The sequence below is a fragment of the Lycorma delicatula genome, chromosome 2 (assembly GCF_047948215.1).
Source record: "Lycorma delicatula isolate Av1 chromosome 2, ASM4794821v1, whole genome shotgun sequence".
Classification (NCBI taxonomy): Eukaryota; Metazoa; Arthropoda; class Insecta; order Hemiptera; family Fulgoridae; genus Lycorma; species Lycorma delicatula.
This window is the reverse complement of record NC_134456.1, coordinates 53,703,919-53,728,514: the sequence shown is the minus strand read 5'-3', so window position 1 is coordinate 53,728,514 and position 24,596 is coordinate 53,703,919. Positions and strand designations below refer to the sequence as shown.

Below are 24,596 nucleotides of genomic sequence, written 5' to 3'. Positions count from 1 at the left end.
CTATAAATTATTAATTTTTTAAACATAATTTTGTACTGTATCTTAACATTTTATAATCATTACAAAATAAAAAAAAAAAATACTGATAAAATTAATAATAACATTACCTAGTTAAAAAAAAAAAAGTGATTTCACTTTATTAGTATATATTACAAAATTTTTTACATACTTTCAGAAGGTATCATTTGCATGCAGTGTGCAATGAACTTGAAACAATCTACCTTAATGCGCTAAGTCGTATAGTTTTTTAAATTCTAAAATAAAAATGTAGAATTAACTGAAATAACCACTGTTTAAAAAAAAAAATATTAATGTGAAAATTTTTGGAACGATAAAAATTATATATTATCAACTATTATTACTATCATTTTTATATCTATTATTGTTAAAATTTGTCTAAATCAATGAAATTTTACAAAATGTTCCAAAAGATTATTTAATTGAAGATTTGTCTATCACACTTTAATAAGTCTATTTGTTTATCTCCACTTAATTGTACTAATGATCATTACAAAATAAAAATGTAAAAGGCAAATGCTCAATTGTTAGTTTTTTTCAGAAAGTATTTATAATATTTTAATTACATTCTTAACAACTTATTTTATAAATTCACTCGGCTTTAATGGGTTCAGGTTGTGGTTCTTCTTCATCACTGTACTCATCATCTTCGGGGCCGGATGAATCTTGACTATCTAACATACGATGATGATTTTCAAGGCGTCTTTGTTCTTCAGTCACTTTTGCAGCCATTTTAGCCGCTTGTTCAGCAGTTAACTGAAGGCCTGCAGTATTTTCTGCTATAAATTGTAAATATGTATCCAATATAGCAGATCCCGTTGATGGGCCACGACCATCTTTGATACTAGGTGGTTGAGGAGGCATCAATGGTGGCGATAATGCTCGTAGTTCGAGACTACCGTAACGGCTAGTCATTCCACTCGGTGTATGATTGTGAACCGTTAAATCTTCTGGGTCATCACCTCCACAAACACTGCTCCCAGATGATTTTAATTCAAGTCTTGTGTCAGAACGTCTAGGTGGCCCTGTCGGAGAAGATCTGGCTCTTAATTCTGCTGCAGAAACCTAAACATCACAGAATTACATTTGTTATAAATGAATTCACACTTCGGTTAAAACATGGGGATATAAAAATTACTCATAAAAATGTTTTTTTAATTTCTTAAATTATGCAGCTTGGTATATAACACATGTTAACAAAGATTCAGGTTTCTAACTTTAAAAGAATAAATCTTTTCAAATGTATAATAATTTACAAAAAAAATATTTTTGCAAGTTTCACTGCTGACAATTGTAAACAGTAAATTGTAAATCACATTTCAAATTTCCAAAATGTGATTAACAACAAACTAGTAAACAAAACATTTTTGTATTTAAAATATTCTAACTGACAAAAAATAATATATACATATATATGTAAATATTATATGTACATATATGTATATGTATATATATATATATAGAGCATGACAAAATAGAAATTAGTAAATTCAAAATTTTAATATTTTTAATTTCCAATTACATTCCTAATTTAGAAAATGAAAACAAAATTTTGAAGCTACAAAGACTTAGAATTACAAAAAGGCCAGTATTCATAAATCCAGAATGTATACGTATGCTAGGTATCAAAACAAAGTAGGCTTATGAAACCTGATACAAGACAGAAGTTATTGCTGAAGCCGATGTACACATTCTCAAGACAATAAACACTCTATACTAGAATTATTCAGTAAAGTGAGGGATTACATTATTATTTTTTTAATATACCAAGCTGAAAAGATATAACCAATGATATGTATGTGTCATGGATTTCTAAGGATCAAATAATGGATCGTTTTAAGAATGTCAAAACTGACATCAAGTCAATTTTACTGTAACTAGATAAATCTGTTTTTGGAACCGACTTGAAAACTTCTTTAAGTCAAAATATTAAGCCATAAAAACAATATGAACATCAAACATTTGTGGAGAGATGAATATTGTTGATGGTCTCTGTTAAGTCCCATGCATAATCTTATCTGTTACTATAAATAAATAAACTGTTACATTCTTCTTACTTATACAAAGTAAATAAGTTGTTATATTATGTTGGCTTTGACCAACTGGTATTTATAATATTATCAGTAATTACTAAATTGTTTGGTATTAATTAACACATCATTATATCATCATCATACGCACTCATTAATTCCCATATTAAAGTAACAATGTAATAAATAAAATATAATATTAAAGTAAAAATTAAACATGTATCAACATTAAGATATAATAAAATATAATTTAAATAGAAACTGAACAGTGACTTTATTTACTATACATTATTGAACTAGCGAAATATACATGTATGTATGGAATAGTAAAACCTAACTTAGGTATAGAATTGAGGTGGACATTGTTCTACAGTCTCTTTGAATCTTTCCATCTAACTGGCTGACTGCTGCTGGCACATGCTCGGTTAAAAATATGATTTTTCTTCAACTTTAATTTGCCATGTTTAGGTTATTTAAGAGTAACATTTCAAAAGATTGAAATGGGTTAACACTAACAGAACATAACTTAGAAAAAATAGATATACTGTAAAATATCTATAAACATAGAATTTTCAACTACCTTTGTGTTAAAAATGACTATGTAAAAGCACATTCTTTTCAAACAAATCACAAATAAAGACAATGATAAAGGTTTTAGTATACTTCATGAACAATGAAGAAGTCACAAATAAAAAAAAAGAAGAAAAATGAGTTTTATTTAAATTCCAATATGCTATTTTTGGATTGACTTATAAAGGAAATGTAGCATATAAAACTATTCTTTTTATATTACAGTACTATTTTTTCATGTTGCAAATTTATACTATTAGTTGATTATGATAAGTAGAACTACGATTATTTTATTTTGAAATGGCATCAATTATTATAGCCATTAGCCACAAAAAATTCAAAGAGCTTGTGTAAAACTGCACCACGTTTTTTAAAAATTTGTTATCTCAAGAATTACTTACTAACATAGCATTTCATCCTTACTTTAAGCATGTTAACTTGAAGGATGCTGGTACACCTTGAGACTTTCTAGGTATTGTGAAACTATCAGGCATCTAATCATCTTTATTAAACAGTAATGAAGTTTGTTATTGTTTCTATGATGCTGAGTGAAAATAACTGTATGAAAGTGATTTCTTTAATGAAAAATCTAGAGAAAATAAAAAATTCCACGAGCATAAGAATTTGCATAAAATTAAATCCACAATCACCAGAATGAAAAATAGGAAGTTATGACTGCAGAAAGATTTATTTTTTATTTCTTAAATTTCAAATACTTTTATAAATGTAACTCCAAATTATTTTTCAGTGTTGTCACATTAGACTCTTTAATAGAAAATAATATTTATTAGCAAAATATTTAAGTTAAATAGATCAAATAGAACGGTTTATCTAGTGAACTTATATTGGATCAGGTTGAAATTAAAGCTAGCTTCCACGGCACAAGTGGTAGCGCCTCAGCCTTTTATCTGGAGTTTCTGGGTTTGAATGTCGGTCAGGCGTGGCATTTTCACAAGGTACAAAACATTTATCTCATCCTCTGAAGCAATACCTAACGGTGGTCCCAGAAGTTAAACAAGAAAAAAAGGGCTGAACGTATGTTTAAAACATTGTAATTACAATTTTTTTATAATTAACTGCTTTGTTTTGTGTGAAAGAATGTAGAGTTCAGAGACCTGGTGATATATATTTTTATAGAAATCAAAAATTCTTATAAATTATAAAATTGTGTATATTATAATCAGTTGAACATCATAACCTCTATGATCTGCCTTTGTATAATTAATTTCATTAGTTTGGAAAATATTTTTGCTTTACCTCTCTTACTTTTACTACTCAAGGTAACCTATGTTAAGTGGCAAAGAAAGCTGTGAACACAGCAAAGAGTTGTAAAAAATGTTTTAATGAATGCGATTCTTGTGTAGACAGAATGTATTATTTTTCTATTTCCTTTAAGTTTAACTGAAAATATCATTTTATTATAAACATATTGTACATGTTTCATACAGATAAATATATTTTTTTCATATGCTTTATAGAGTTAAAATACATTTTAACTAGTTAAAAAAAAAATATATGTTTCCATAAAATAAATTTTCTTGTTCTATATTCAAAGTTAAAGAAATATTTTATATACAAGTATTATTCCAAAATTGAATCTCAATGGTTACTGAATATAAACTGGCTACCGTAGCAAGACAACACATGTACAGATACCACCCACCAGTCAAACAATAATCTCATAACATGATCTATAAATCTCATGATCTCTGCCATCCATTCAGTTGGGAGTAGATAAAAGTGGTTAGTAATATGTAGAAGAACACTGCTACCAACAGCCACTGATTGTATGAAATAAATATATTGTGGTTATATTTATAACAATGAAGTTATGAGTGAATTCTGAGAAGGGGCAAAAATGTGTGACAAGGAGGAAAGAGTGACAATCAGTAGTGATGGATAAAAAAGTAAAAAGAATCAAGTGTAATTGAATCATTTCATGTTTGCTATCATTTAATGACAGCTGAACTTTCAAATTAAATAAAATAAATAAATTTAAAACTATAAATTTTAACAACTAACTCTTCATGGGATCATGAAGTGACTCTATAATTTCTGTGTAAGATTCTTGTGCTTGATAATGTGTGATCCTACTGCATGGTGGATCAGAGAAAAACTTTTATTAAGCAGCTCATATATGAGAGATTACCCCTTCCACAGTGTAGACTTTAAACCGACCTGGTTAATTGGAAGTGAATTATCATCTTTTAACCGAAACCAAAGTTTGGTTGGCTTTTGAACCAATAAGGAACCTGAAGATGGGGTTAATATAATAATTAATATTAACAAACCTTTAACTAAAAATACAAAAAAAGTAACATTAAATTAACCATTAATCATTGAATATTTATTTATTGCCTAAGAAATAAGATGAAGAGGTCAAAATATTTCTTTCTAACAAGTCATTGATTTTGCTGTTTTTTAGAACAATAGCTGATCAAAACAGACGGCTTTTCTGAACTTTGTAATTTAAAGCTTGTCAAAGCTTTTTAAAGAACTTCTCATAAAAACGAGGGATTTTTGTCAGACTATGATTTTAATGATGTTGAAAATTACTGTATATTCACAGAAGAAATTAACTTCAAGTTTGATGCAATTCAATACCCTAGTCTAAAGTTAATACTGATGGTAATTTATACATTTCCTTTCGGTTCTTTTGAAACCTTTCTACATAAACTACGGGAAATTTCTAAAAATTCAATGTCAGTGTGTATTTTCTAGATGACTGGTGAAGTAGGATAAACAATTGTCCTAATGGGAAATGAATTCATCTAATGATTCTCCAAAATCTCAATTTCTATAAGAATTTTTTGATTTTTTCATTTTTTTATAATTGGCAAAACACATTCCTATGAGACATTCCTTTTACTTTTTAAACGAGTTAGAGAAGATAAGATTAGGACTGTCCACTGGATAAGTCATGGTATTCTATAATCTCAAATAAAAAAACATGCAGTGGTTTCTCCAACATCTAAGCATACACTTTACTATAGGAGAATGATTCTACATGATTGTCTGCCTGGGCACTTGTTTTTGAGTAGCGGGTAAAGATTTCTTAGTTTCCTTATAATTATTAACATTGACAATTGTTCCTTGCATAGAAAATTCAACAAGAATTAAACCTGCAAATGAATATTATACTTGATGAAACTGGTCTTCTGACATGTGAATCATTAAATAGCAGTCAGCTATTACTGAGACACATTCCTGATATCCATGATATCTAGTCTGCACTTGAACTTATGTTTTATAAATTTCACAAGGTTGTATTTTGTCACCAATGAAATATGGATTCACAATGCACCTATTCTTGAACATGAACTAATAAGGGTGTATATTCATTATAACATGTTGTCATTCTGGATTGAAAACTTGCAATAAGATTGTCATTTGATAGAGAAGCAATCATCATTCTCTACCGCTTTGCAGAGAAGGATAATACATCTCATTGAGGAATATTTGTGAGCAGATTTGAAATAGTCAAATTTTTTAACAACTCTTGCACTAGCCCTCAAAACGTATGACAAATTATCAGTGTAATAAAAATCAATTTTAGTAGGTTAATTATAATAATTTTTTTAGTACTGATCAAGTGAAAAAGTAATCATAGATTTCATCAAAACCTTTGGGTATTTCATTAATACTTTTGTACACATAGGAATAAAAAATAAAAAACAATACTTCAAACAGTAAATTAAGTAATATGTATGTACGTATGTATATTATTATCATTCTCACAGACTGGTCTGATCTGTCTATTGCTACTGTCAGATGATGTATAAAGTTTGAGAAGTACTAGAGAGGTGCAACGGGCTAAATTACAGAGTACTGACCAGTTCCTTTGTCCAAGAAGCACAATTGTTTTCATTATAATAAATTTAAAGTCATCTTGCAGGTGAAGATCAAATGACTTCCTCATCATCCCCCCCCCCCCAAGTTGTATTCTGCAGTAGTGTGGAACATGTACGGCCAGTAAATTACCACAACCATCATTAACTATGCATCAGAAATCTAATAAGTCCACACAAATATAGTATTTTCAGTAGACAATTAAATCACAAAAATTGAAATCAAATTTTTCAATAACCCCGCTTAAGGTACTTTACGAACGCAATAAAATTATCTCTTCTAAAAAAACTGTTAAGTGTTTTACCATATCTTTTGCGATCAAACTAGTTTATTCCTTTTTGTATTCTTATTGAATAACAGTCATGAACAGAGGCAAATCTTTTGTTAAATAAAAAACTGACATAATCATAATTTATATTATTCAGGTTTAACTATTTTATATAGTCTATGTTTACTATTTTAAGATATTGTTAACATCATGTTTGTCACCATAAATTATATGTGGTGACGTGTAACATTTTTTAAATTAAAAATTAAAAGGTCAAAATTGTATTATAAAATTAAAATTTAATTTTATAATACAATTTTGACCATTTCATTTTCGGTTTTATATCAATTGGACATGCAGTTTTTTTAGCTAATCTTTAATTATGAAAGTAACATCATTTTAATTATGTAAACGTGTAAGTTAAAATGACAACGTTGTCATCTTCAGAAGCAATCTAAAAAATTATTTGTAGGGTATATAATTATTTCAAAGAACTTGTGCTTAGCAAACCTAATGCTACTATTAAAGAGGTATTTAATGCAACACAGGACATGACTACAACCATGTGTGCGGTATTGTGTGTACTGTACAAAATGTTTGTCATGAAGTTAATGAAAATGCATCAGCCCAAGGCGAATTATGCAAACATTCTTTTGAATCGCCTCAGAAAAAAATTCCTCACACGAACTGGGTAATTGAACTGGACAACTTCAATGAAGATATAGTTTGTTGTTCCATTCAATGATTTTACAGTAGAGAATATCTGTTGTGTAGTAAAATTAGACATTTTGAAAAAAAAAAAATATTTCCGGGGGTCGTATTCCACATGGAAAACTATAAGAAAATAGGGTTCCGTTTTCGCAAGTGTAATAACAGCAAAAGATTTTTGATGGTGAAATCTGATATTGTTCTTGCTCAGGTAAAATTTTTTTTAGGAAAATGGAAGAAATTAAACAATTAATTCTTGACCAGTAAAATAGATCTGGCAGAATTCAACAAGCAGTGATGGCCTTAAGATTTCAGTCGGGAAAAAATCCCATTTAATTATATGCCATGCTGGTTCCAATGAACTTGTTTTATAAAAGATTGTGCTCTCGATTTTCAACTGAAACACTGGGGACTTCCACCAAGAAACAATGAACAGTGATGAATTCTGAGAATGGTTCGTAAAATTTGTTGTGATCTTTGGACGAAGGCTGTGTTATTGTGATGGATAAATGCCAGCTATCATTCTACACTTAAAAGAGAAAGTGTCATTGATCAACACAAAAAAGGTGAAAATTGTTTCATGGTTAGAAGAGAAGAAAATACCACTATCCTTCACACACAATTCCCACATTACTATCTATTGTTAATGAATACGGAGAAAAACACAAACAGTATGAGCTTGATGACACTGCAACAGAAATGGGGCATGAAGTTCTTTGACTACTGTCATATCACTGCCAGTAAAACCCAATGAAGCTAATTTGGGTGTAGACAAAAGGTGAGGTAGCAGCAAAAAATTCAAATAAATGACTTAAAATTGTTATTGGAAGATGCCATAAACTGCATAACAGTAAATGATTTAGAGAAAATGTGTTAAGACATGCATAAAACCTTCTTCATAAAGAAGGATTGCAGGATGACCACTTATAATGCACTGTAATGAACAAGATGACAGGGACAAAAATATGACAGATTTATCAGGTGATGAAGACTTATAATTTATTTCAGGTGATATTGACTTTCAGATTATAATTTATTTAGATTTTGTATAAAGTTCTACAAATTTTTAAGCTTTAAAGTCCATATTTAAATTTGGCCACATCTCCAAATTTTGAACGTGTGGGAAAATTAGGGAAATACCTTATATAAGAAAAAAGGTTTAGATGTGAAATAGTAACTTCTTATGCACACCAGAGTAATGCAATAAATATTTTGCTAATATATATATAAGATTAGTTGACGAAACATTGGCCTGTAAAGAGAAAATAAACAATTCAGAATTGTATGATTACCATGGTGGAGGGAGAATGAGAGAAACCATCTTAGGCAGTAGAAAGGAGAAAACCATGTGACTTTCACCCACAAGATGATTTCAAATCTATTATAGTAGCTTATAAACATGCATTTATGAAAATATTCTAGTACATAAACATTTTCAGATTAATAACAATAACCTTTACACCAGCTTTGGCGAGTAATCTTGATGCTAGTTCTGGATCAAATGGAGAAGGCATAGGTAACACAGGTAGATCTTTAGTACTGATTCCACGATGTTGCCTACTCATATGCGAGTGTAATGAGTTACGTGATTTTGCCACCGTTCCACATAACACGCATCTATAACCAGGGCATACGGTGTGCTTATCTTCTAGGTGGGTACGCAGTGTATGTGCAGATCGATATATTTTCCCACATTTTGGACAAGGCCTTGGATCAGTCGCACGAACTCTCATCATATCAAGTCCTCTTCGTGACACTATTTAAACAAATAGAAAAAAGAAACAAAAATAATAAACATAGTTTCTTTTTTTTTTTTTATTTCATTATGTGTATACCACTTCATTGATTAAACTTAAAAATCAAACATTTACTAAGGAATAACCAACTTTTTGGAAGAACATTCACATCCTCTAAATTAACAATTTTTCTAGCATTTAAATATACAACAAAACTAAAAGTAACAAATAGGTCTTTAAATGTTATCTTGAAATAACTTAAACATATAGCAACTGAAAATTTACACAGTATGTCTGAAAAGTTCCTGAATTAATTTAAATAAAAATACTGGTTTAAAGATAAACTAATTTACTCACATCAGCCCTCTACATAGAACCCTTCTCTAGTTATACACTTGTTGCAGCGCTGGTAGAGCCCGTCAAACGCTCTGGAGAAATTACTTTGTGGGATCGCCTTCAACTGCTCGGTGCAACTCTTTTGGATGGCCAAAATGTCAAAAAAGCGACCTTTCATCTTCAACTTGAGTTTTGGGATCAGAAAATAGTCTGCTGGAGCCAAGTCAGTTGAATAGGGTGGGTGGGATAAGATGGTGATTTTATTTGTGGCATAATAACGTGTTAAAACTTTCCCGTGTATACTAGGGCATTATCGTGCAAGAGAGTCCAACTGACCGGATCCCGGTACTCAGGTCAGATTCGACAAATGCGACATTTTATTACTTCCATATAGAATTTAGAATTTACAGTTTCACCAGTTGGGCCAAATCCATGATCAATCAGACCCTTTGAGTCGAAGAATGCAATTAACATATCATTTTTACTCTTTATTTTGCTGTCTGATTTTCGCTGGTCTTTGTGCTCCAGGACTCAATCAAACAGCAGATTAACACTTCATTTGCGGATCATACATAAAGTAACAACTTTCATCCCCAATTACAATTGTTTGCAAACAATTCATGTCACTATCGGCAGTTTCAAAGAAGTCTTGAGTGCAAGAAAGAAGCACCTGTTTTTGATCTTCGGTTAAGAAGTGTGGAACGAAAAAAAAGCACACCTTTCGGCAGTTCATTTTTTTATTAGAATTGTACATACCATGTTTTTACAGATGTTTAACTGTTCTGCTATGGCTCGAAAGATAAGATGAGGTTGTTCATGCAGGAGTACGCACACTTTCGCAACATTTTCATCATGAACAGCTGTTGATGGCCTCCCCTCTTGTTCGTTGTCATCCAACGACTCTATCGTCTTTAAACCGCTTCTACCACGTGAATGTTGTAGTAAGAGATGCAGCTTTATCGCCGAGTGCTTGCTGTATCATAGAATAAATTTCAACGAAAGATTTTTGAACTTGAAACAAAATTTTATCGTACTTCTCTGTTCCATGTCATGAGCTCACACAAGGTCACATGAATACCATACGCGACTGAATATAACTCGAGACTGGAGTGATGAAATATGATGAAATTTTGTACCTGTATAGACTACAAAAATTTAACTCGAAAACTTTTCAAACCTACTGTGTAACTATTCTTTTTAGTTCCCAGAAATAAATAGCATGTCACATTATTTTTAAAACTAACAAGGAAAGAATTCTGTTAAACAACAATCTACCTATAGCTTCATCTATTCCTAGTCATCTGAATAACACACTATACATCTAACCACTGTGCATAGGATAAACATGCAGCACATTTAGACATACTACATCATGTAACTTATTAAACATCCACGTCAACTTACTACTACCATTAAGAATTTGAAGTAACTAGTCACACGTTTGGCTAATTACCCACATCCTTTTAATTTGTATTATATCAAAATACATACCTAGTTACAGAAAATTGCTATCACTAACATACACTAAACATTTTATAAACAAAGTCAGTTATATTTTTATAAAAGAAGGTGTTGCTTAAAGAATCACAAACAAAATACCCATGATCATATGACAAACCACAAGAGCACTCACTGATAAACACAGCAATCCAGGAGTATATGAATTACATAGCAGTGATTACATTAAATATTGCATTGAGCTGACCACATACATTCAATTAGAGATACAAAGAATAAATGAAGTCACTGTATACAACAGAATCAACCTCTGCAAATCATCTTGTAGAAATGGGATTTACAAAGATATTAACTAACATCTAAATCTTTCATATAAAATATAAAAACCAGAAACATTGTACATCCAAATATGAAATTTAAAAATACTGTTGAAAACAGCAAATAAAAAAATAACACAGATTAAACATACTACTTTAATATGTGCTACAGAGGTTCCAACCTCCTTTTTTTGTCATTAGTTTATAAAAAAAAAAAACACCATTAATGCCACTGAAAGGAGTTGTTCAATAGCTCTTAAATATTTACATGAAACATTTTTCATATTATAATTAGAAATATAGTCTCTTTCTTTTATTTTATGTTTAAACACATTTTATCACACCTATAAGTAAATTAATTTGTAATATTTAAAGTGGAATTAAATATTTTTCTAATAACTTCTGTCATTAAGTATTAATCTAATATGTTTTCATTTAAAAGACTTAAGACCCAATAATTTGATATTTAATGCTACAGAAACAAACTGCAAACTATAATACATATTAAACACTATTAATTGATCAAGAATAACCTCTTCTTCCTTGCTTTATTAATATACATAATGACTAATATTACATATATAATTCCTGTTGTGAGACAAAAGTCTCCAGGGTAAGCAGTAAAATTTCAATTCAATTTGGTCTCATTGAACGGAGTGTCTTTCTGGAGTTCATTCTATCGTCCCTCTTTTGCTGGGTCAAGCCATGCTTCAATCGTCGATCTTCCAACTGCCTACACCAACTGTTCTTCGGTCTTCCTCGTTTCTTGACTGGCAGGATATCAAGAGCCATTATCTTTTATGTAACACTTGAAGGGTGCTGAGAATCAACCTTTTCGAACCAATCGTTTCGCTCTCAAGAAATTTTCTCCACCACTGACTCTTTTATTTGAAGGGAGCCTCGTATTCGTTCGCTTCTGATGTGGTCCAACTTAGTCGCACCAAGAGACATTCGACACATTTTCATCTCTGTTGTTGTGAGATCTCTATCAAACTGCTCGTGTCGTGACCAACACTTTGCTCCATATGTAAGTGCTGGTCTAACCACTGTAGTATACATTCAGCCCTTAAGTTTTGGAGGCATATGCTTGTCGCAAAGACAGCCGAAATCTGCTGCCACTTCAACCATGCCACGGTGATTTTCGATGATTCACATCTTGCTCACAGCCCCCTCTTTGATTCAATATAGAACCAAGATACTTAAAACTTGTACACTTCGGCATAACTCGACCATTGATCATAATGTCAGGCGATGGTGCTTGTGCATCGCTGAATGGCAAGAACATATATTCCGTTTTGGATTTCCTGATCTTCAGACCGTGGCTTTCAAGTGCACATTTCCAGCGATTGAAAACATCCTGTAGCACCGCAACACTTTCACTCGCGAGACCCACATCGTCAGCAAAAAGTACACTCAGCAGCAATTCATCCAAGATGTGCGATGTCAGATAAGTAATAACAATGTTAAAGAGCAGTGGGCTCAGCACGCTGCCTTGATGTACCCCCATGTTCACATGAAAAGCCGTTGATGTTCCTAACATGCATCTCACCTTTGTGGTCACATCGCGATACATGTCCACAATGATTTCAACATATCGTTCTGGAACACCATGACTTCTCAATGCCGTCCGTATCAAATCTCACGGCATTCGATCGAAAGCCTTCTCAAGGTCTATGAATATCATATGCAAATTCCTAGCAGCGTCTCTAAACTTTTCTTCCAGTATACGCATAGCTTGAATTGCATCCACTGTTGATCTGCCAGGCACGAAACCACATTGATTAACGTGAATTTTTGACAGTGTAATTTTCATCAGACAGTTGTTAATGACTCTTTCCCAAAGCTTCATAGTGTGCGACAGTAGTTTTATACCTCTGTAACTGCCGCATTTACTGGAGTCTCCTTTGTTTTTGAAGAACGGCAAGAGGAAGCGCTGATGAAAAGCCGCAGGCATCGTACTTCCATTTTTAATTTTGTTGAACAAAATACAGAGAAAGAGGATGCCGATTGCTCCAACAGACTTCCACAGCTCTATGGGCACTTCATCCGGTCCCACTGCTTTACCTCTTTTCATTTCTTTCAGTGCAGCTTCGACCTCCAATTCGGTTATGTCTTCCACTTCTTCGCCTAAGATGGGTTCACAGGATGGGTATTCGGTTCAACAGATGGGAACTCCTTGTTCAACAGATTATCAAAGTAGTCTCTCCATCCCGGCGTTATGTCGTGGTCATCAGTAAGCAGCCTGCCATTTGCATCCTTAATAAACTTAGGTGAAGTTATTGCTTTTGCATTGTTTCGATGCTGTGCCACCACTTTAAAGATCATCCCACCGCCGTCCGGAGATTCGAGATCTTCATAAAACTTTTGACACGCAGCAGCTTTGGCTTTAGCTATTTCTTTTGCCGCGGCTTTCTTCGTTTCAACTTTTTGTTGTCGGAGCCGCTCTTTTTCTATTGCTAGTAGAAGAAAAACCAACAACAAAAAATGTGGTGTTTTGTTACTCTAATCTGCTTCCAGCCCTTTCTAAATAAGATATTAATTAAGTTTAATTCAACATAAACATTTTTTTCCTTTTAATTAAAGAAGATCACACATGCATCTTCAAGATACTAATTAATAATTATTATTATAACCTAGAAAAGACACAATGTTTTATGTTCATGAAATAAAATAGGGAGTCACAAATCAAGATGGCTGATTTATTGGCTACAATTACATTTATTTATTTACTCATAACTAACAACAGATTGCCATGTAATGAGAGTTACCACTTTTTTTTAACATAAAGATATTTTTATTAATCTTATCTTAAAAGATATTTTGCCCATCTCTGTAATCTAAGTTTAGAAAAAGTACCATTTTCCATAAAATTGAAGCCAGCAATAGTGTTACCAGTATTTAAGAAAGGAGGATAGGGAGTATATGTTAGTAATTATACAAATTATTGTTTTAATATCAAATTTCTCAAAAATATTAGAAACTGTTCAAAAGGTTTAGCTTAAGAAAGAATAGTAAAATTCTTAGAAAAAGAGAATTATTTCAATAAAAATCATTATAGATTCAGAAAAGGTTTCACTACAGAGAAAGCAATGCTGAGTTTTGTGCCCTGTTTGGCGACTGCTATTAATAATGGGAGAAAAGGTAGCTGCTATTTTTATTGATATACAAACAGCTTTTGATGTAATTGACCACAGTGTCTAGAAAAATAAATTTTGGACAGTGAGAAAGACACGATTAACTTTTAACTGGTTTAAATCATATTTAGAGGGACGTGTTAGAAAATCGAAGTGAATGGCAATTTAAGTGAAAATGGGATGTTGAGAATGGATGTTTTTGTACAGTTGCGTTATCACGGCCAATATTATTTTTAATATAAATAAATGGTAAATGTTTTGTTAGATTTTGAGGAAGTCTCACTTCCTTAATTGATGATACAACTATTAATTATGAAGGGGAAAGTTTTTATGAAATTGATAAAATGATGGAAGAAAATTCAACCCAATTAAGGTGGTGTTAATAAGAATAATATCCCACTAAACATTAAAAAGACTAATTACAATTTTTAGTTAAAGGATAATATGCACTGGAATTCAGTAGTGAAATATCAAAGTCTCTCATGTACTGCAGTTAGATTGTAAATCTGAAATAACTAAAAGAATCAAATAAGTTAAGAGTTTGGATTAGACAATCGATCAATGAAATTTATCTTGGAAAAAATCAAATAAATAATCTTACGAAAGAAATGTATAATATTAGAAAGTACTGAATATATTAGAAATACGGTATTGAACACTGGAAAGATCTTATTTTAATAAAGTTTGTTGTATTATCACTGCTCAAAAGCATCTTATTGGGATAATTTTGAGAATATAAGATAGCGTTCATTCTTTACCTCTTTTGGGGGAATTAAACTGCTACCAATGAGACATTTGCATTTTTTAAAAGTAATATTTATCTTTTTATCAAGAAAAGAGAAGGAAAATTAAATTATTCTGTTGTAAAAACCCTCTTAGGGATGCTGATAAATTAATACTACCTAAACTAAAAGAGTAACATTTTTGTAGATGTTATTTAAATATTGTACCTAAAATTTTTAATTATTTACCAAAAAATATGAAGAGGTGTAATAATTTAATTTGTTTAATTTTTTTTTAAAGGTTGGTTATTTCAGAATTAAGTAGAAATGTTTTTTTGAATATGGTTGAATTTAATTTTTGACAAATATTACTAGTTTTCTTACCAACTTTATTGATGTATTATTCTACATAGCATAAATAAGCTTAAATAAATATTCTTTTTTTTTTAATACCTTAAATTATTAAAATTGTAGCAAATCTTACTATATTTTTTCTTGTTTGATATATCAAAATTATGATAGATATTCTGCAGCTGTGTCCTTTGTCGACATTGTCATGGTAATTACTTAGGTTTATAATTACTGTTTATGGCCACAGCCAGTAACTTAATATTCTTATTAGTATTATGATTGTTTTTTTTTTTACATTAAAAGTAACCCCAATTACAGATTACCGTCAAAGGCACTTACATTTTTCAGGATTTGTGTAATAAATTTAAGAATTTAGTTTACTACTATAATAATAAAAAAGAATATTTTTTTATATAAATTGTTGATGTTGGAAAATAATTTTTATTATTTTATTGTGAGGTGAAAAACTTGTTTTAGTTAATAGCTAACAATATATTAGGTAATTTGGATAGCGTAAATAAACATTACTCAGTTGAGAAAAATAGAAGAAACTAATACAGGTTTTAAATAAAACTGAATCAACAAAAGTGTTGCATAAAAATGCTGGATTCTACCAAAATGCTGCAGTAAGGAAACTGTTATATAAGAATGCTAGCCCACAATGAAAAATTAGCCCTTTTTATAAAGTTAGGAATATAATAAGTGAGCTGTTATTAAAAAAGGAAAAAAAACCATTACAGATAAATAGTTTAAAATAGTATACAAAATGCTGTTTTGTACATCATATCATTTAAAACTATCAAAAAATGTATGCACACAATATATATAAATTAGGTACAGAAAAAACTTATTCTAAACATTAGTTTGCTCACCTGTATTTGAATAAGGATATCCTTTTATCAATAAACAATTTCACTAAAATTAAAAATATTTAAAGCCATGAAAGTAGAGAAATAACAGTTGAGATTTCAACAATTTGTGACATATATCTTCATACAGTTTTTCAAATGATAAATATAAATGTATCATTACAAATCATATATATTCAGAATTTACAGATTAAAAAAAATATATATATAAAAAAATATGTAATGAAAAAAAAAAATATTTTACTCAAATAAATTAAAAATTAAATATTTAATGAATTTTTCTTAGAATTTTACTTCATATGCCTATTTTACAAATAATTATACAAATTTTGTTAATACAATAAATATTAAAAATGGCTAAAAATATTAAATTTTATAGAGAATGTAATTCACATGACAGTATTTTGTTTACGAGATATCAGATTTGGTCAAATTCTTCATTTATTTACATGCTGTAAAACAAAATAAGCCATGAGGTAAAATATTCTGGAAAATTCTGTTCTTGAAAATAGAAAGGTTTTTTGAGAAAACTGTGCAAGCTACACAAAAGTACCAAAATTAGACTTTTGACCATGCAAAGAACAAGCATTCAAATAATAAAAAATCAGTTGAACACAGGGGGTTAGTGAATTATAAAGTCATATAATTTAAAAGTCACACATCATATCAATACAGCTGAAGTACAAAAAAAAATTATGGACAAGATATATTACGACATTAACATAACAGAAAAGGTGAAATTACTCTTTACTCCTCTATGTAAAATCAAACACCATCAAACATAATTAGTAAGAATTAAAAACGTTCATGGTATTATGTAAATTTTAATTTGAACTGTCCTAATGGTATAATTTGAAAAGCTGAAGAATTTGTATGTAAGAAAAATTTTTGTTACATTTATTATCTTTGAGCAATAAGGCAAAATAACCTTAACAATTACTAAAAAATTTTAATTTGCATTTTCTGATGAAATGAAGAATCACATATCCAATAATGAACTTCATATAAATTTGTTATAATAAGGCTAGATACTTAAACAATTATTAAAATTGAAATAACTGTTAACCATGAATGTTAAAGTGAACTTGTAATTTTAAATAGTTTTTAAAAAATAAAAAGAATTTTCCTCAGGACCTATCAAACGTGTACAGAAAGCAAAATAAATAGTGTAGATGTAAAGCTACATTTTTTGATGATCTGTAAAAATTAGTTCACGAGTTGTATGTCTCATTATTTACTTAATTCTCTAATCATGGAAAAACTTGTACAAAATGCTTTAAAATTATTCTGTAAGACGCAGTCTGCCTATATACATTTAAAGACTTTATATATTAAATACAATCTACAAATGAAATAACCATTATTGAAAGTGATGGAAACATTAAGAAAAAAAAAAGAGTAAATAATCAAGGCTTTTGAAATGTGGTATAAGGAACCTGCAAAATTAGATAACTTGATAAACTTTCAAATAATTACATTTTAAAACACATTGTAAATGAAAGAAGATTGAGGTAGAATTTTGTCTAGAACTTACAGGTTAGAATATCATATATTAAAGCAGCCAAAGTAGACAAACAAAACATTAGAAAAAGCAGAAAAAAATAGTACAAAATATTACAAAAAGCAGAAAAAAAATAGTATAAGAATTTTTTTAAAATTTCATCGCCCTTAGTAAACTAGTTCTCTTTTTCAGAAGGAAATTTTATAGAGTGAGAATTCAGATGCTTATTGGAATTTATACTTTCTTGATGGGATATATATATACACGTTTCTTCATTTTCCCAAAAACAGTTCCAAAGTGGTAGAAAAGTCAATTGGTTGCTGTAACAGTTGGATAAATATATTATAGAACTGTTTCAATTGAAGTTAAGTCCATTTGCTTCTAACCAAAATAAAGTGAGTGTTATTTATATTTTTTGTCATTAGAGTTCAATTAATGATTAAGAGTGGACAATTATTTCTAAGTTAGTTTCATAATTTAATTGCAATAACCAAAGCATATTGGTCATTTGAATTATTCAATGCAATACAAAGGCATTTGAAATCAGTAACAACTAATTATTAAACTTTAGTGAATTTACTATAGCACTAGCAGTATCACAGTACATTCAGTATATAGTGAAGGAGATATAACACTCATAAATTTTCAAATATCATTTTACGCTTTAATTTTTAACCACACTACTATCACTTTTCAAATTATGATAATATATGTACAGATATTTAACAAAAAATTATTTCTTCATTAAGACCAAACATTTGCTTCTTAGACATATTTCAACAAAGAAGATGAAATAAGAAAGAATAATACCATTCCCTAGTTAGGAATTGAAGCTGAGATCACTAAACTAAAAGCCAGCTTTTGCTAACCACTACATCAATTGACTGACCAGTTGGTTATTGTTATGACTAAAAATAACAATTATATAGTGCTGAGAATATAATCATCACATAACAACACCCATTAAAGGTGACATGTTATTTTTATAACCTTAATAAAAAATTAAAGCAATTAAAGAAATGCGTAAATTTTTAAATAAAGAAAAAGTTGAAAAGAAAGAAAACTATTATTAGTATCTACACTGACAATAAAGAAATTGATTCAATTAAATGAACACAAAAAACACATACACCAACTATCAATATCTTACCAGATTATAAAATAGTGCTTTTAAACTACTTGAATTTCATCATCCGTTTTTTAATACATTAAAAATCTGCTTATTAAAACAAGCATTAAGTAATAAATAATTTACAAATAACTCAATATTGTAAGAAATGTAATTATTTAAAATTTATAGTTTTTAAATACAAAATGTAGAATTGTTAATTTTACCATGAAGATATTTATTTTAAAATGGCAATATAGTCAATTTTAATTCATTACAAATTCAGCACCACTTACAAGGAGACCTCACATCTGATGTGGTCTTCTGCCGAAATATTATTTAAAAAAAATATATGATGAATTCAAATAATCCAAAAGTTAAATAAGAATATATTGTTAGAGTACATGTTTTAAAGTTCATATAATCAAAGAATGTCATTATCTAACAGGGAAAAATAATTAATAAAATTAAAAAATATATATAACAAATATGACTAATATTACACAATTATACTTAATAATAATTGCTATAACTAAAAATAAAAATGAAATAAAATGACGGTAAAAACATTATAAATAAAACTATAAAAATTTCATTAAATATATATATTTATTATATAGTATAATAATAATTCTAACACAGGCTGCACATTATAAATCAAAGGTTTCTTATTAAAAAATAGTCATCCATTTCATAAACATTAAATTGTAATAAATTATAATAATGATGTTACAAAAAAGAATTATCAAACTTTTTTAATGAACACAATAAATGATATAATCATACAGTAATAATTTAGTTATTACAAAGAAATAAAATGCTGCTGAAATTCAATTACAAGTTACTGCAATTTTAAATAGTTTATAAATCAAGCATGAGTAATAAATTATAAAATATTACATATCTTTAGTTTTCTTCAGTGACACTGTGTGAAAAAAGTAATAAATACTTGGTTTAGATACAATGAATTATAAAAGCTTTACTAAATTTCACCAAAAATTATGAATAATAAAAATATTACTTAACTAATCCTTAAATAATGGCAACTGAGATATTACTACATTGAAACTGTAGTTTGTTGTTATCACAAACACTATACAAGACATTGCCTGAAGCCTGAGCTTGAACATGAATTTTAGTGACCAAATAAACTACATATTGGGAGAACTCAATCTGTCATTAAAATGAACTTAACCCAGGATGCAGGGCACTAGTCTCTTAAGTTACAAAATCAATATCAGGTTTAAAGCATTATCTTAACATACTTTTACCATTAATTTTTTATGAAAAACAAATGCTGAGTAATTTTTAACAAATTATATAAAATACAACACAGATAACTTAATTAACATCCACAGTTTTTGTCTTATATTATATTTGAATTACTTTGGTGTACATAGTAAAATAAAAATTAAATTAAAAAAAAAATCAAAAAATGCATTTGTAAATTAAAATAAATAAAATCACTTAATTCTAATATCACTAAAAATAATCACAAAAGTCAATTATTAATTAATTAATTATTCATTTTAAATTTCACAGATGGTAACACCACTTGAGGTTCTTCATCTTAAGCCACACATAGGAATGCTTCAACCGCATGTGATTTCTAACAGAATTTGGGTGCGAGAACGTCCTGCTACACGCGGGAACCGGACAAGTAGGGGAGTCGCGTGGGTAGTGATAGTCGATGTGAGCTCGGATGGTCAACAGATCTGGCAACACTGCATCGCACAACGGACACTCATAACCTCCTGCAAGCCCACCACCCGCCAAAAACCAAATATATTAGTCTAAATTGTATTTACTAGTATTATTATTATTATTATTATTACATAATTCTATACTGAAAAAATTACAAATTATTTATTTTATTTTACTCATAAAAAGATAGTCAAAAAGTAGTGGCTTAAAATGATCCGAACTACTCAAGATAGAAGTTACACATAACACACAACAATTACAACACATTATAATCTAAACTATTAATTTATAAAAAAAAGAAAAAAATAGTTAAAACAAAATCATAATTAATTTTAAATAAACAAAAAACTATATCAGAATAACAGAAAGACATACATACAAAACAACCAACACAAAAATAAGAAAAACACAAATAAAAAACTTTTACAAATTAGAATTTATGGTTTTTTATAATATTAGGCCTAATAATATGATATTTAATAAACAAAAACAAAAGAACCTTTTTCCAGCTGCTTTTTCCAAAAACTCCACATGATATTTTCCATAACAAAAATCATATAAATGTGATTGGTTATCATGAAATACTGTATAATGAGAATATTTTGTAGTTGTGATGGAAACGTGTATAGGTTTCTTCTATATGAAAGCACGAAATTTACCACAGCTTTTACAAATAAGTATGTTAGATCAAACCAAACGGTTCAAAATATTGTTGCAGTTATCTTGCCATTTTATTAGCATCATTTCTTATTTTTAATTAATTTTACTAGCGATTAGTATTTTAGTGTTATATTTATAAAATTACTAAAAATAAATTAATGTATTTTCTGTAGTCTTTGTGTATTTTTCTAAATAATATGGTGACACCTTATTATATTGTCCTACAAAGTTGTAGACACCATACATCATTGTAAGGTAGTTGAAAAATTTTATTTATTTTCCCTTACATTCTTTAATTGTAATTCAATACATAATACTTTGTTACCAAATGAATATAACAAGTAGATTTCTACAATGTATGTAAGCTTTTTGAAATAATTTTATTTTAACTTACATAGGACAGTCGTTAACATACAGCTTTATACAGATAATATGAGTTCCAGAAGTCATAAAACCTAAAATTTGAAATCTATCAGCAAAAAAAAAAATGTACTCACTGAAAAATAAAATGTACTCTGCCTGTCCTTCAGTGCTAATGGTTGATTACAGAAACTATGCTTTCATGGTTTTGCAAATTTTTATTTCATAATTTAACAAATTTTAGAAAAACACAATATTATAACTACATAATATCAAGGCTGGTAAAATTTACAGAACCAGATGCATTAAAAATAAATGGATTAATCATGTGTTCTTTTCATCTCTTTTTTGGGAGGTTGAACATGTTAGACAATGTTCACTTTATAATGAAACTTGATAAAATAAAATTACTAAGTTCAGAATAACTGAATTTGGAGTAGTAAAAATCTACAAGTATTTTAAGAATAAATTTATAGTGAAAGAACTGCTGTTAATAATCTGCAGAAAAAATTACATACAATTTTTTTTAAAGTAATACTTTAAATAAACAATTTACTGAAAAATTATACCTTACACTATTGCTCTTTTATAGCTTGCAATCCAAACCAAGAATTTTTTATGGCCATTTAATTTCAAAATTATTGTCCCCCGGGTCTACTTATCCCAAATATCCAGAGTTTTTACAAGGACTTTAGAAAAATGCCACATATAACAATACTCATACACATGAAAACTTAACAAAACATTAAATGAAACTATGATATGAGCTATATTACAAAATTAAATAGATACCTAAAAAACTAATCTTGGCTAGAAGTAGGTGGTGAATATTTTAAATGGTGGTAAAAAAAAAAAATTATGATTTACAACTAAAAAAAAACTCCCAATGCTTTATAAATTAATTATTAATTTATTAATATTATGTAATTTTTTGGGTGTGTGACATTCCAAACACATATTACTTTAGTACTGAAGGCAAATTAAATACATTTTATCAGATAGAATGCAAAATATGTTGCTGACTACATTTTGGAAGCAATTCTTCATAACTCATTTACCAACTGCAAGTATAAATTTAACATACTTTTTGGCAATTAAAAATACATCAAAATATAAACAGTTCTTATTTCATGTTCTTCTTATGTGTAAGGCTCTTTTGTTTCTGTTGTAACTTTAAAAAGTATGGTCTTAAGAGATGTATAATATAAATCATTATAAGATTCACAATTCAAAAAGACAAAAACTTGTTTTTTTTTTAAATCTGTCAGCATAAACTAGCAAAAATCATAACATTAGCAAATGAATAACATAAAATTATTAAATAAAAGAAAAGATATTTAGTATATGTAACCTTCTGTTATAAAGTTTATGTAAAATGCTGTCTTCATGTATTACACTAAGAATTTTATTCATATTTATAAAAAGAATAATTATCATGCTCAGAATATTAATTAAAAATTTTGTTATCTTTTTACAGAACAAATGTTTTACTTAACAAAATGTAAAAGTAAAAAAAACATAAACACCTATTAAATTTTTAGACAGTTATGATACATAGTCACAGTTTTTGTAACATTTCAGTTAATTAAATATCAAACAATGAAACTTATATAAATTTAGTGCAATAAAATTATTACAATTAAATAAAAATTAAAAGCCATGCATAATAATAACAATAACCCTAGAAGCAGCTAATATTATTTTTTTTAAAACAAGCAACCTGCTGATTTTCCAACAATTAATATTATTATTTGGCACTGAAATATAAATATCAATTTGTTATTGATTTAAAGAGAAAACAGTTTAATTTTATAATAGGTTATCTTTGTTTATAACTGTTTTAATAGATAGAATTCAGCAATTGAAAGAAATATGACACCTTAATTATATTTTGTTATCGTTTGACCCCAACAACATCCCCTAGTGAATAACTTAATTTTACCAACTGCTGTATAATTGAATTAGATCTGTCTAGCATTTTATACTAGGGATAGGGCAAGATATTCCTTAGGGAATTTTTAGCCCATTTTTTCCTTTGGTTGTTGGTTAAAGATCATGAGGCATCAATCAAAATGGATTTTAGTTTTACTGTAAAACACATTATGACCAATCAGGCAGGTTTATATTAATTATAATCAATCATTTCTGATAATGGATAAAGTAATAAATATAAAAGAAATAAATAAAAATTTTAAAAAATCAGTAGATGGAGTTTAACAATTACTGAAGTTACAGGAAATGTTTTAATAGTTTTAAATAACAAAAAAAGATTTCCTGCAGAAAAAATTTATTAACATAAATGTAAAGTATGATTTATTACATAAATAAAAATTCAATAATAGTGTAATTTGAAATATGATTGAAATAATGAAATTAGACACGAATACTAATCGAAAGATTTTACAGGCTGCTTCTAAAGTTAAAAACTCTTAATAATAAACCAATTAAATCAAGAAAAATACAAAGAAGAAAAAATTCTAATTATAGAGAATAATACACAGCATCTAAAATAAAAAGTAATGTGCAAGATATTTGTAATGAACAAAATTCAATAAAAACTTCATTTCTTAAAATTTGATAAATTTTTTTTATTTCTGTGCAATATATCTGAAATAAATAATTTGAAAATATTGTTCTTAATAGAAGTATATGTGTACAATAAAAATAAAGCCCACTGAAATCAAAATGAATTAATAAAAAATCTATCCTTTCTATTTAGGCAAGGTAATTTTAAAAAAAACGTTTTCAATAAATTTTATCATAAAAATAAATTTAAACAGACATATTAAAAGAATCAAATTTTTATAACATAAATTAAATTTAGCAAAAGTATGAAATGAAGTAATTTTAATAATATTCTTTTATACTACTAACACACATATTAATCAGTCTTTTGT

General features: G+C 28.5%; 1 protein-coding gene across 1 annotated transcript in view; it reads right to left on the bottom strand.

Annotated features, from left to right (window-relative positions):
- Nucleotides 1-578: 578 nt before the first annotated feature.
- Nucleotides 579-24,596, bottom strand: part of ab (BTB/POZ-zinc finger protein abrupt) — a 123,899-nt gene continuing 99,881 nt past the window's right edge. Inside the window, exons 7-8 of the mRNA XM_075355313.1 lie at nucleotides 8,898-9,199; nucleotides 579-1,083 (exon numbers count right to left, since the gene is read on the bottom strand). Coding sequence (XP_075211428.1) covers nucleotides 610-1,083; nucleotides 8,898-9,199 — 776 coding nt within the window. The 3' untranslated portion in view covers nucleotides 579-609. The remainder of the gene's footprint in view (nucleotides 1,084-8,897; nucleotides 9,200-24,596) is intronic.